This window comes from Dermacentor andersoni, chromosome 7 (assembly GCF_023375885.2).
Source record: "Dermacentor andersoni chromosome 7, qqDerAnde1_hic_scaffold, whole genome shotgun sequence".
Classification (NCBI taxonomy): Eukaryota; Metazoa; Arthropoda; class Arachnida; order Ixodida; family Ixodidae; genus Dermacentor; species Dermacentor andersoni.
In genome coordinates, this window is record NC_092820.1 from 1,032,611 (window position 1) to 1,046,805 (window position 14,195).

At 45.7% G+C, this 14,195-nt stretch overlaps 1 protein-coding gene across 1 annotated transcript in view; it reads left to right on the forward strand.

Moving 5' to 3' along the window:
• The window catches only part of LOC129386042 (cytosolic endo-beta-N-acetylglucosaminidase-like), a 476,321-nt gene extending 464,979 nt beyond the window's left edge, over positions 1–11,342 (forward strand). Inside the window, exon 9 of the mRNA XM_055073273.1 lies at positions 10,976–11,342. Coding sequence (XP_054929248.1) covers positions 10,976–11,198 — 223 coding nt within the window. The 3' untranslated portion in view covers positions 11,199–11,342. The remainder of the gene's footprint in view (positions 1–10,975) is intronic.
• Positions 11,343–14,195: the final 2,853 nt, after the last annotated feature.

Sequence of the window (14,195 nt, forward strand, 5' to 3'; positions counted from 1 at the left end):
TAGCTGCGTAGCTACAATAATGATACGCAAAGCAGTCGCGTAGTTAGTGCAAAAGATGCCACAGGAAGTTGCTGGTAACAGTAACCTATAAGAGGCACAAGGAATCTCTACTACAGCATCATGCCATTTGTAAGCTTGCATTTCTGCTCCACGAATAAGAGCTGAATGTATTCTGGACACTTCATAACAGGATCATACAGCAACTGCCAACAATGCTACTACAAAAGCTAGGTCACTGCCTGACGTGCAAGGCCACTCAGCCCAGCAACAGCAGCAGGACCCGACACCACGAACCTGCTTGTGGCTGGTGCATCTCTGCGGGAAGCATTACCGCTAGCTCTTGGGCCAGTCGGTTCATGGTGAACTTGAAAAAAGGGGGTACCAGCGAAACACAAAGGACGCGCACACAAGGAAAAGGCGTTAGACATGGACGGACGCTGGACTTTCGGCTGTGCTTTACTGAAATTTACATTGCCGCACATAACCTCCGACGCGTGCGCATCTTCAACTCCTCTCAAGACATGTGCATAGAACCTCATAGACATGTGAGGCAATCTCATATGCATGTGCACCTCGAAGATACATTACCGTGTGAAAACAGCTGACGCATGCGCAACTACTACTCCTCCCAAGACCTGTGCATGAATGTCAACTTCTTATTATTCATATTTTACCTACTCGACAGGTAAGCACGTTCCTTGTTTGTTAAACATAGACCTGTTACTGACACAAATTTTTCTCATTTCCATTGTGAACAGCTTCTAAGATTCCGCGTTAGTATATGATCTTGCCCTTCCCTAAAACGTTCACACGACCGAAAAATGGCGCCCATTTTTAGCACTTATTGCTGCCGCCGTAATGAACCACCAAATTGCTTCCATGGTCCCCGCTTAAGGATAGGTTATGTTCTTGCAAGCGCTTACTCACACCCCTACCTGTGTGGCCTATATAGATTTTACCACAAGCCAACAGAATGCGGTAAACAACACCAGTGTTGCACTGGTGTTGTTTACCGCACTCACGTGTTTAAATTTACGGGCCCCTCTCTTCGTCCCATCGTTTCCAATCCTCCCGCACAAGCTAGCCAATTTGCAAGGTGCAGAAAACACATCGCTTACACCTTGCCTTCCCACCGCCTTCTTAATACTGTGGGAAATTTTATGAATATATGGTATTACTTCTAGTTGCTTCATTTGCTCTTATGTCGGCGAATTCTGGCCAGCTAGACCGTTTACTTTCTGCAAATAGGGCGTCCGACTTAATATAGTTATGTACAGGCTGGGTAAATAAGGGCGTCCGACTTACTAGCTGCGGATACGGGCGACCATGGCGATTGCCATCGCAATAACGCGGTTGACTAACCAAATGCGGGAAAACGGGAGCGGTGGCGGAACCTTTCACACTATCCCGTTGCTGGTGGCGAAAGAGAGTCGGGCGATGTCAGAGGAATCTCACGTGGCACAACCCGAGGGTACTGATAGCACTTGCGATTCCCGTGCACCGCCCGTCAATGGAAGGTTTCCCCTTTCCTCAGCCTGCCTTGTGCGCGCGCGCCCGCACCACGTGCGACGGTCATGGGACCCGAAAATTCCCACAATTCTTACAGGAGAATCACGGCGGCTAGTTGGGCCAGTTGGTTAAGATTCATTGTAAGGTTCGTAATAGCGCAACACAAGACACGGCCCAAAGGACCGTAAAAACGACGACACGGCGCTGGCTCTCAACTGATATTGACACGTGAACTCGTTCGACGAGGACGCCTCATCAAAACTACCTTCGCGATAAACTTGAAAGATTACAGAATAGGGCTCTTAGGTTTATCTATTCAATGTATTCTTGGCACGACAGTGTAACGGACATGCGCAATCAAGCGCATTTGGCAACTCTTTCCTGCCGGCGTCATGTTGCATCTGTGAAGTTTTTTTATCTCCTCTTTAACGGACACATCAAAATCGGAAAAGACGACTATATTCATCCGCCTGGCCGACGGTCTAGTAGGACAAACCACGATAAGTGCGTCTGGGCATTTAATACGCATTGCAATACGTTTAAGTTTTCCTACTTCCCTCGCGCTGTGAACGCTTGGAATGCGCTCCCAAGCGAAGCTGTACATAATCCAAATTTCGATCAGTTTTGTTCTCTAGTGGAGCAGCTAAGGGACCCTGTAAGGGACCCTGTACTTTTCCTGTTGTAAAACCCCAGAAAGTATCTTGTAGTGTGGTATTATTTTCGTGTGTACATTTTTCTCATGTATAGCATACGATACATAATGCTAGATTTTCTGTTTTCGTGTACGCGAAGCGTAACCATGTAGGTAATATAATATTGATGCACTTATTGTTGAAAAGTGTTCTGATCTACCTCATGTTTTCCTGTTGTCTTTTTGAGAACTTGTTGTATCTTATTACATGCCTATGATGATGAAAGCCCGCTCCCTGTATGGGTCTGCAGAAGACCTACAGTATTGATAAATAAATAAAAAATAAATAAAAAATAGCGAAATCCACGCTGACGCCAGTAGCCTAGGCCTCAGTGCCGTCTTAGTCCAGAGGAAAGACGGACTTGAACGGGTGATATCTTATGCTAGCCGGTCGCTGTCAAAAGCGGAAGGCAATTATTCTACTACTGAAAAGAAATGCCGCGCCATCATTTCGGCTATAGCAAAATTCCACCCTTACCTATGTGGCACACCATTGAATGTGGTCAGCGACCATCACGCGTTGTGTTGGCTAGGTAACTTAAAGGACCCTGCAGGACGGCTGGCGCGGTGGAGCCTCAGACTGCAAGAATATGACGTCACGGTAATTTACAACTCCGGACGAAAACACTATGACACCGACCGCCTATCACGCGCACCCATCGATCCACCGCCGCAAGACGACAAGGACGACGACGCCTTCCTTGGAATAATAAGCGTGGAAGACTTCACTAAACAGCAATGAGCAGACTTGGAGCTAAAACGCTTCGCCGAGTATTTGGAAGGGAATACCGACGTTGTCCCTAGGGTATTTAAGCGCGGATTGTCTTCGTTCACGCTACAAAACAACCTGCTCGTGACGAAGAACTTCTCACCAGTCCGCGCCAACTACCTCCTTGTGGTAGCGTTAGCGCTGCGTCCAGAAGTACTTCACGCCCTACATGATGATCCAACCGCTGGACACCTCGGATTCTCCCAGACGCTGTAAATGATACAGGAAAGGTATTACTGACCGCGTCTGACCGCAGACGTCGCCCGTTACGTCAAGATATGCCGAGACTGTCAGCGACGCAAGACACCACCGACAAGACCAGCAGGATTAATACAGCCGATCGAGCCTCCTTGCCGACCATTTCAGCAGATCGGGATGGCTTTGTTGGGACCGTTTCCCACGCCAACATCCGGAAACTAAACTCTAAAGCTCTAAACTAAACTAAAGCTCTACCGAAAGGAAGCGCAGCCGAAGTGGCGAAAGTTTTCGTCGAGAGCATCCTGCTGCGACATGGTGCCCCAGAAGTCCTTATCACCGACAGAGGAACGGCCTTTACAGCAGAGCTCACCCAAGCCATTCTGCAATGCAGCCAGACAAGCCACAGGAGGACAACTGCCTACCACCAGCAGACGAATGGTCTCACGGAGCGCCTCAACAAAACCCTCGCCGACATGCTAGCGATGTACGCGATGTCGAGCACAAGACGTGGGACGCGGTCCTGCCGTACGTAACCTTTGCTTACAACACGGGGATGCAAGAAACAACACAGATCACGCCGTGCAAGCTGGTTTACGGCAGGAATCCGACGACTACTCTGGACGCCATGCTGCCACACGTCTGCGACGAAGAGAATCTTGACGTCGTCACCTATCTCCAGCGCGCCCATGAAGCCCGACAGCTGGCCCGCCTGCGAATCAAAAACCAACAAAGGACCGACAGCCTACGCTACAACCTTCGACGACGCTACGCCGAGTACCAGCCCGGCGACCGTGTTTGGGTTTGGGCCCTATACGCCGACGAGGACTGAGCGAGAAGCTTCTAAGCCGCTGTTTCGGACCATACAAGGTCATCCGACGCATTGGCGCAGTCGACTATGAGGTCATGCCGGACGGCATTTCGCTATCACAGCGGCGCCATTCACGACCTCATGTAGTTCATGTTGTGCGACTTAAGCCGTTCTGCCAGCGCTAATGAACTTTGGGGACGTCGCATAGCTGAACTTTGGACTTTTTTGGATTGTGTCACCTTGGGCTTTGTTTTTTGTTGTTTTGTTACTTTGTTTAACAATTGACCTTTTGTGTTTCACTCTCCTGTTATGTTTGTAGCATCGGGACGATGCCTTTTGAGAGGGGTGAATTGACACGTGAACTCGTTTATCTTTTACGGGTGAACGCTTGTAACGCGTAAGAAATCTTATCGCTCAGCGCAGGACGCGTCTACATGTATCGGAAGTTTCTAGAATGTTATCGATGCTTCTATCCGCTGTCTGTTGTCGCCGAACCTTGTGTTTTTTTTATTCTTTATTCATCAATTACACCGCAGCGCCCGAAGGCGTTACAGCCGGGGGGTTACAACATGGATTCACACAATGCACTTGCTTTTCAGTCAGCCTATTCCCACTGTTTAATTCTTCCAACAAAAAATGAATTGGCATACATGTTCGTCTTGGCAGGGTACTCGAGGATTTTGCAACTATGATCAGTTCGTTTTGAAATGTTATGTCGTTTCTGTAGGTAAATTTTCCTATTAATAATTCCAGTTTTATTATAGTAAATCGAATATAGAAATTTTAATCTCAATTTATTGCGGTGGGCAGAAAGAGATTCCCATCCTAGCTCAGCATTCATTGCAGCGCAGCTCTCCCTGCTTCCGTACCACCCCACGACGAACCTGGCAGCACGGTTTTGTATTTTTTCTAGAGCAGCAATGAAGGTTACCTCGTGGGGGTCTCACACAACACAGCCATATTCTGAGAGTGGTCGAACACAAGTTGTATATGCCATATGTTTTAAATTCGCATGTGAACATCGCAGCTTTCTCTGAATGAAATTCAAAGCTTTACCAGCTTTGGCTATGATACTGTCTACCTGAGGTTTACACGAACATTCAGACATTCAGACGACAGTAGAACACCTAAATACTTATACGTACTGCCTTGCTTCAATAGTACATTGTTCAGATGATACCATGACTGAACTGGTTTCTTCTTTTTAGTAAATGAGAGATGTACACACTTTGTTACGTTTAAAGTCATTTTCCATTTAGTACACCAATCATCAATAAGTGATAAGTCGTTCTGAAGTTCAATTGTACCAGTGTGATCGGCAATTTGTTTTTGTACACAACACAGACATCCGCAAACAACCGTATAGAAGATCAAATTCCGGCAGAAATATCATTAATGTACTTCGAAAATAATAGCGGACGCAGAACGGAGCCCTGTGGGACTCCTGACGTAACATCTGCATATTCTCATCATTTTCCATTCAGTATTACACATTGCCTTCTTTGGGAATGGTAACATTCAATCCATTTAAAAACAGTTGCATCAATGTTGAGGGTATTAGGCTTAAAGAATAAGAGTGAATGCGATACCGTGTCGAAGGCTTTCCGAAAATCCAGGAACACACCGTCTACCTGTCGTCCTACATTTACGTTGGATATTATGTCATCATAAAACTCAACCAGTTGTGCAAGATAGTCCCCTACAAAATCCATGCTGCTCGTTAATTACTACTTTATGCTTACTTAAATAATTTATTATTTGTTCATATAAGGTATGTTCAAGTATTTTACACGGGATAGACGTAAGTGATATTGGCCTGTAGTTACCAACGTCTTTTTTGGACCCACCTTTATGTATCGGAACAACGTGTGCAATTTTCCAGTCATGTGGTAAAATATCTATCGACAAAGATTTTTCAAATGTTAACTACAGGTACACAGAAATTGGCCCCGCGCAACGTTTGAGCACGCGTGGGGAAATTCCATCCGGACCACTAGATTTACTCTCATCAATATCCTTCAAGAGTTTTTCAATCCCATTAACACTAAGCTCAACAGGAAGCATAGGCGAAATATTCGCGGTAAGTGGATCAATATGACAGGTGTGTTTGGGTAAGAATACCGAATAAAAAAAGTTGTTTAGGCACGCAGCTTTATCTCTGTCTTCCATAATTATCGTACCATTAAAATTTAACTCCTTGTATTCCGAAGGAATCTGAACCACACTGTTTTAAGTACTTCCAAAACATTTTAGGGTTTGATTTAATTTTGTTGCTCAGCTCGGTGAAGTAGTCATCTTTAGCTTTTCCTATTTTTAGCTTATATTCGCGTGTAATCCTATGTAGTTTTGAAAAATGAGCAGCTGATTTGCTTTTCTTGAATGCGTTAAATGCCCTCATCCTTTTCTTGATCAGCTTTAGTTTATGTGTTGTTACTCACGACTGTTTGTGCTTTTTAAGCCATGAAGAATGAACATTGGGGATATGTACACTGACCAGCTCGAGTAACATATTCTTGAAATTGTCCCACATATCATGCATATTACGCTCCTCAGATAAGCACTCGAAAACAGGAAAGAAATTACTAAGTTTCTCAAAAATTGCATCGTAGTCACCCTTCTCGTAAAAGTAGGGCCTTCTGCTCGTAGATAACTTCGCAGGGTCTTTTTTTATGGATACCGGCAACAACAGCCAGATGGTCGCTAATGCCCGGCATGGCAGTCACATTTCTTACGAAATCCGGTGAGTTACAAAACAGCAAGTCTAACACAGCGTCAAATCGAGTAGGATCGGTAACGTACTGCGTCAGACCAAACGTGTCTGCGATATGTTTCATTGCAAGGTTCATGCGCCGGCCAGAACTTATACACGCATGATTGCACCAAAATAAAGCAGGCAGATTAACATCCCCCCAAGAAGTATCGTCTGAGCTGACGCCTCGGTGAGAATTTCATATAATGTTTGCACTGTGCTGATATCTGAGCCGGGCGAGCGATAAACCACTCCAACAGTGAACGTGAAATTATTAGATAGGACTATCTTGCACCATACAGACTCCAGTGCATTGCACTTGTAATGAAGTGCTGAAGACTGTAGTGATGAATGAACAAGCAAAAAGACACCCCCACCTGCAGTGGGCCTATCTTTGCAATAGACGACGTAGTTTTCTGGAAACACCTCCCTATCAGCAATTTAAGGCTTTAACCAAGATTCGGTGCCAAGGACAATGTCGGCGTCAGCACTTTCTATCAACCAAGAAAACTCGGCTTTTTTGTTAACTACGCTTCGGCAGCTCAACATGACAGCAACGAGTCGTCGACATTGGTACTTCTGCTTTTTTCTGGTCGGTCACTGCCTACGCAATGGGACGACCTCTTTTTCGTCTTCATCCCACCTGAAAGCCCTGCAGTTGATAATCAGTTTGTCGAAATTCAGTTTCACTTTATTGTTCTTATCCTCTCTTTTTGCCTTAGCGTATTCCCATAACTTCTTCCTAGTGCTTTTTGTTTCAGGCGAGTAATCTTCGCCTACGCTGTACTGAGAATCCATAAAATTTTTATCTTTGGGAAGCACTGCCTGACGCTCTTTGTAAAAGGAAAATTTAACAATAATAGGTCTTTTTCTATTTTCTTTATAGGGTCCTAAGCGGTATGTCCTTTCCAGAGACCCGAGTTCAATTCCAAGACTCATTTTGAAAATATTCTTTACCATAGCTTCGGATTCATCCCATGATTCTGAGGGTTTATCTTCAACACCATAGAAAACAAGATTTTTCCGGTGACTTCTGTTCTCTAGGTCGTTTGTTTTCTTCTGCAAATCTTTTACCTGTTGCATGGGATGCCGTATTATAACTGCCTGTTCTGTAGCAATCATACTGATGTCCTTTATCCGGTTCTGAGTTTGGCTAAGATTATTTTTCACTTCCATCAGCATGTTCTCATTCCTTTCGAACCTGGCTTCGATGCCGTTGAACTTTGAAATTAAACTTTCCTGCCCACGGCGCAAACATTGCAGCAGTTCCATCTCCGGTGTGTTAGTAGGCCCTGGATTTAGTTCAACGTCCCCCGCGAGTATTAACAACAAAATCAAGTAGAGCACTCTGTTGGAAAATAAACGGAATCCCTTCAGACGCAATCTGTGCATGCTGCATCCGCGATTTTTGTTACAAACACTTGGCATCGTGGGAGGAGCCGGCAACGCATACACTAGCTTCTGCGATTCAGGTGGATGGTAATGACTAACCTGCACCAGCAACAGCGGCATTAGCGTCATGTCGGCAAGTGTGCCGGCTCCAAATTCCACGAAGCCACACTGCCGAGTGTCTATATAGCCTTGATCGGCACCACGTGGGTCCTGTTGGTCGAAGTCCATTGGTTGGTCCTCGCTGATCCATCCACCGTTCGCACCACGCATGCTGCCAACGATAGATGATGATACATGCACACGGGTGGACGATAGCCGAGATATCGCAGACGTTATCCAGGGCTCGGACGAAAAAGGCCATGCCCCATGTTCAGCTGCTTCGAGACGAACTGCCGAGACAAGGACCAAAGCTACCTGCACCAGCAACAGCGGCATTAGCGTCATGTCGCCAAGTGTGCCGGCTCCAAATGTAATCTGATTGCATGTATGCGCGACGCGAATGGTGTAGAACTTTGTGGAAGGCACGCGGGTCCGAGCGGTTACTCTGGAACATTCGACGACTGATCTATATAAGCCGACGCGCTTGACCCGCTGATGAGATTTTGACGATAGCCGACTGTGTTCGCCGTTGTCGCCGTTCTTTAAGTCTAGCCTGTTTTTGTGGGCCAGGTTCGCCCAATAAAAGTTAGTTTCGTCTTTCACAGTATTGCTAATGTGTTCTTCATACGTCACTCACATGGCAATATTTTATTGAATATATGTCTAACATATATATACGTGCGAGTTCACAAACCATGACACGCACGAGACACAAATATACATCAAGCCAACTGTGACCAGTTGACCCATTATCAAAAGTGACAAAGGCTACGCCGTTCCTCGTTATGACGAGCGATGGTCTGTTCGCTGATACATGTTTTGTCCCTGAACTTTATACTGTAAGCCTCGGCGATTTCTCTTCTCAATTGACTCGGGTGTTTATAAATGACATTAGTCTTTATTTTTAAACCGGGCGTGTAATCGAAACTATAAAGGACTTCCTGTTATTGTGACTATGTATTTTTATTCTTTCCACCACTTATGTAACACCCCATTTATTGCAGCCTTTAGGGTAATAAAATGAAATTAAATGAAATGTAATGAAACAATCGGGCAGGACTTGCAATGCTCCGTGAGATGAAGTGGCGCAACCCCTCCCTAAGTCGAACATTAGCACAGCACTTTGTTTGTCCCAGGTATCTTTCATAAAGATGTCTCATATCTCGTTAATGCTGACTCAGAAAATATCCTAAGGTGGTGTAATGTTAACATGTTATCTATTAATGCGACTAAGACTAAATTTGTTGTATTCTGTTCACATCAGTGAAACATACCATCCATTCCACCTATCACTTTTGGTCCTCACAGCCTCGCTCCAAGTTCATGTTCATGTAAAACTCTTGCTTGGGCTAGTTGGTTCATGCTTGAAGTAGTAAAAGCAAGGCGCAGAAGACCAGGCCTCAAGAAGGAGGCGCCGGTCCTGTCGTTCGTGTTCTTCTTCCTGAGTCCTGGTCTTCTGCGCCTTGCCTTTACTACTTCATTCATGTTCATCTTCCCTTGGTATTCTACTTGATTGTAATTTGAAATATCACAATCATATTGCTCACATAGAAAGGAAAATAGCTTATGGTATACGCCTCTTAATCAAAACACGCCCTTACTTCACACGTACCACATTACTCTCACTCTACCACTCTTTTGTCCACTCTCACATTACTTATGACATAATAAGTTGGGGAAACACCTATAATACTTATATTGCGTCTCTCCAGAAAGTTCAGAAACAAGCCATAAGAATAATTACTTGCAGTCCGCGCTTTTTCTAATGTCACTTCCCTACTACACTAGAATAACGCCCTTATCATTTCTGGACTCACTAAATACAGCCTAGGTATTATTTTCTACAGATTTGTGTATAATGAGCTACCATCGATCCCATTTACACCATCTAACCTGATGATTCATAGTACCACCAGGTTTGCGTTCAATAACAATTTTCTTTTACCAAGAATCCGCACTGACTATGGTAAACAGACTAGGATTCACTTGCATATCAATATGAAACACTCTTCCTTTCATAATGAAAAACGCGAGATCTTTATCGCAATTTAAAAGGTAACTAAAAATGCATTTATTATTGATAGATTAGCGACAAGGATTACCGTATTCGGTCAAAAGCGTGGCAGTTTGGGCGAGTTGGTATGTCATGACTGTTTTAGGCTTCTAGCACAGCTCAGAAAGAGCAAAAAAGGAAGGAGATAGGGGTAATCAAAGGGAATGGAAAACAGAGGTTTTGCAGGGGCGCGGATTCTAGCAAAGAGTAAAGATACGAATGCTCGGGAGAAAATTTAGGCTTGTGAAGCTTGTGCGTCAGGGACGCAATAATTTCTTTATATGAGCCTGAAATGAAATATTAACCACGACGCTTACATATCAGTATTGATCTGATTGCGTTCCTTGCGTCTAAGACGGCTATATATATATATATATATATATATATATATATATATATATATGTATATATATATATATATATATATGTGTGTGTGTGTGTGTGTGTGTGTGTGTGTGTGTGTGTGTGTGTGTGTGTGTGTGTGTGTGTGTGTGTGTGTGTGGTGTATCTCCGATTAAAGCAACAGTAAGTGGCGCTCTATCCCGCCTCCTTTCTCATTTCTGTGTGTGTTCGCGCCTCGTACCCAAGACGAATTGTGACCAACTGGCGCAACAGGACGTCTTTTTAAGGGCCCTACATACCTACTACTGTAAAGTGCGTGGATGAGTCAAAGAATGCCTCGCATTAAAAGGCGTCCTCTTTTACAGGAAATACACTGTGCGAGATCTGAGCGGCGATGCAAAACTGGAAGAGATTGGGGCCGCCTTCGGGTCGTGCGCCACCTACTCCTGCCTACTTGGCGAGCTCGTGGTCGAGCATGCAGATGGCGTCGGGGCTAGCAACGCGGAGGAGGACAGCGATGAAGGCCTGGACATGGCAAGCGACGAAGACGACGGCAACGAACCGAGCGCGAAGTTGATGCGCTTCTGAAGGCCATCAACCAGAAGCGCGCGAGCTGGCACGAAGGCGCAGCGCCAAAGTCTGTAGCTGGCATCATTTGTACAGCCCCCGTAGTGACCGGGCAGAGTGGGGTAGCGTTGTGTACATGATGCTAAGTAAATTTTCTCTGCTTGAGAAGCAGCCCAGTCTCCGTAGCAAATGACCAGTGTGAACGAGATATGCAATGCGACCCAGCACTTACCGTAAGCTTAAACGCCATCATCGGCCTATTTTTCGTTCCACTAGAGGACGAAGGCCCCTCCCTCCACTCTCTAATTACCCATGTTCTGCGCCAACTGATACAAACTAGCGCCTGCACATTTTTTAACGCGAGCACCCCACCTAATTTTCTGCCGTCTTCGACTGCGCTTCCGTTCTCTCGGCACCCGTTCTATAACCCTAATGGCCCACTGGTTGTCTATTCTACGCATTACATGGACTGACCAGATCCATTTAATCTCTTAATTTGAAATAGAATATCGGCTATCCCCGTTTACTCTCTGATCTACAACGTTCTCTTCCTGTCTCGTAACGTTACACCCAACATTCTTTCATTCCATCGCTCTTTGCGGGGTCCTCGACTTGTTCTCGAGCTTCTTTGTCAACCTATAGCTTAATAGTGACGTCTAATAATGATGCGCGGTGTTCTGAATATAAATTGTACTTTGTGTTTCTCTGTTGGCTGCACGAGGCCAATAATTTGAACCACTTGGCCAGCAGAACGACAGTGCGGAAACAACTGCACGGCACAAATGTATCGCACCGAGATTCTGAATCTGCTTTGAATAAAAGTTGCAAACGCATTATTTTGCGCACGACATTGTTATGATAACTAATGAGCTCGTGCTGTAGCGTGCAGTTCGGTTCGGTAAATAAGAGGGTTCTCAAAAAGTAAGGGCTGTTTGGTCCTTAAAATTATATACATTCGCTAGCAAAAGTTTTTATTGGACGGTTTAGTTTAATACAAGCCTACTCCACTTTTCTACATATTCGCTTTTAACTTCTAAGCACTTTTCGTACTCTTGCAGCAGTTTCTTTAGTCCCTCTGCATAGGAGTTCGCCGCCCAAGAATTGAACCAGTTGATAACGGCCGTCTCGAGTTTCTCGTCGTTTTCAACCCATTGTCCACCAAGTCACTGTTTGAAGCGCAAGAAGAGGAATTAGTCACTAGGTGCAAGGTCGGAAACTTAGGCTGGATGAGCGAAATGTTCCCAGAAGAAAATTGCAGACGGCACTTTCCCGCGCCTTGGATTTTTGATCGCGTCTCAGTGTGGTGAGCGTTTAGCAGTATACGTGAGATGTAGCTGTGGTTGCACGTTCTATGAAATAAACCAAAACAACAACCTTTCCGTCCAAGGAAGCGGTATCCACCATTTTCCGAATTGGGTAAGGAGATTGCTTGAATATTTTTCGGTTTTGGTCAACAGGAGCGGCGCCACTGCATTGATTTTTGTTTTGTTTCTGCAGTTGCGTAGGATAATATCAGTCTCGTCGCCTGTAACAATACGCGGAAACAATTCATCTGCGTTTTGTCTGTAGCGGTCCAGAAACACTCGTCCACTTGACATTCTTTGTTGTTTGATGCAAGACACGTTATGGGCCTGAGCAGGGTGAAATCAGCTTCTCACAAAAACCAACTCGCCGTGATGGTCTCCAAAGAAGCACGATGTCACCTGGGCTAAATTGGGCATCGCGGTGACGAGCGTCACATATTTGTCGTTGCTTTTCTTGGGAAGTGGTCTGACTCAGGCGTGCAATCTCACGTCCCTCGGTAGCTCTAGATATGCCACTTGGGGCATATTCTGACGTTGTTTCGAAAACGGCTGGGAGGATCGTGTCAAACTGTAGTATACGGTCTCGTCCATACAAGAGAAAAAGTGGAGACAAACAAGCAGATTCATGGCGGGACGTATTGTAGGCGAATGCGACGAACGGCAAAGCGGCATCCCAGTCACGGCGGTCGTAAATACTGGGCCAGAAGAAACGACGCTGAACACCCTCATATGTCTTTGAGACTCCCAGATGACCAGCGGTTGGGACATCAGGCAACTATGCGAACTCATATGCTTGCGAGCATTTCTGTGATAGTTCTATTGAGCCGCTCTGTGAGGCCGTTGGTCTGAGGGCGACACGCCATTGTAAGGTGTGCAAGATTTCCTGGACAACCTGTGAGAGAGAGTAGCGGCCCCGGTCGGTAAGGAGTTGTCGGGGAGCGCCGTGGCGAAGTATCACTGCGTCGGAAGTCAGCGACGTCGGTTGCACAACTGGTAGGGAGAGCTCGCGTGATCACGTGCTGGATGGTGTAGCCCATAGCAACTGCTATCTGCTTGTTCCCACTAAGCGATAGAGCAAAAGGACCAATGAGATCAAGACCAACTCGAAAGAAAGCGGTCTGAAGACGGCCAGGTTATAGGGCTGCTGGTTTTCTTGCGGTGCTGGCAAGATTTACAGGAGGTGACGTAACGACAAACGGAACGGTAAATAATGGGCCAGAAGAAACGACGCCGAACACGGTCATATGTCTTTGAGACTCCCAGATGACCAGCGGTTGGGACATCAGGCGACTATGCGAGCAGTCTCATGCATATGCTTGCGAACGACCAGGAGCAGTTCAGGGCCATCAGGGTGCATGTTGTAACGGTACAATATTCCATCTTACAGCACAAGCATACGCGAAGAAGGTGAAGTTGGCAGGTCTGTCTGGCTGAGAATGATGTCTGTAATCCTGCGTTTGCTAGTTCTTGACACACAACGGTTTGGGTAAGGGAAATGGTTACAGGGGAACTGGGGAGGCAGCTTCAATCTCGTGGCAAGGATCGCGTCATTGCTCATCGGCTATGTCACCAAACGCGGTAAGCGCTAGGACGCAAGTTGACTCACCAGTCTCAGATTAGCCTGGTGGGTCTACTGGATGATGTTACAAGCAATCAGCGTCCTCATAGAGTCGGCTTGTCTTATACATCCCTGTGTAAGAGTACTCTTGGAGTC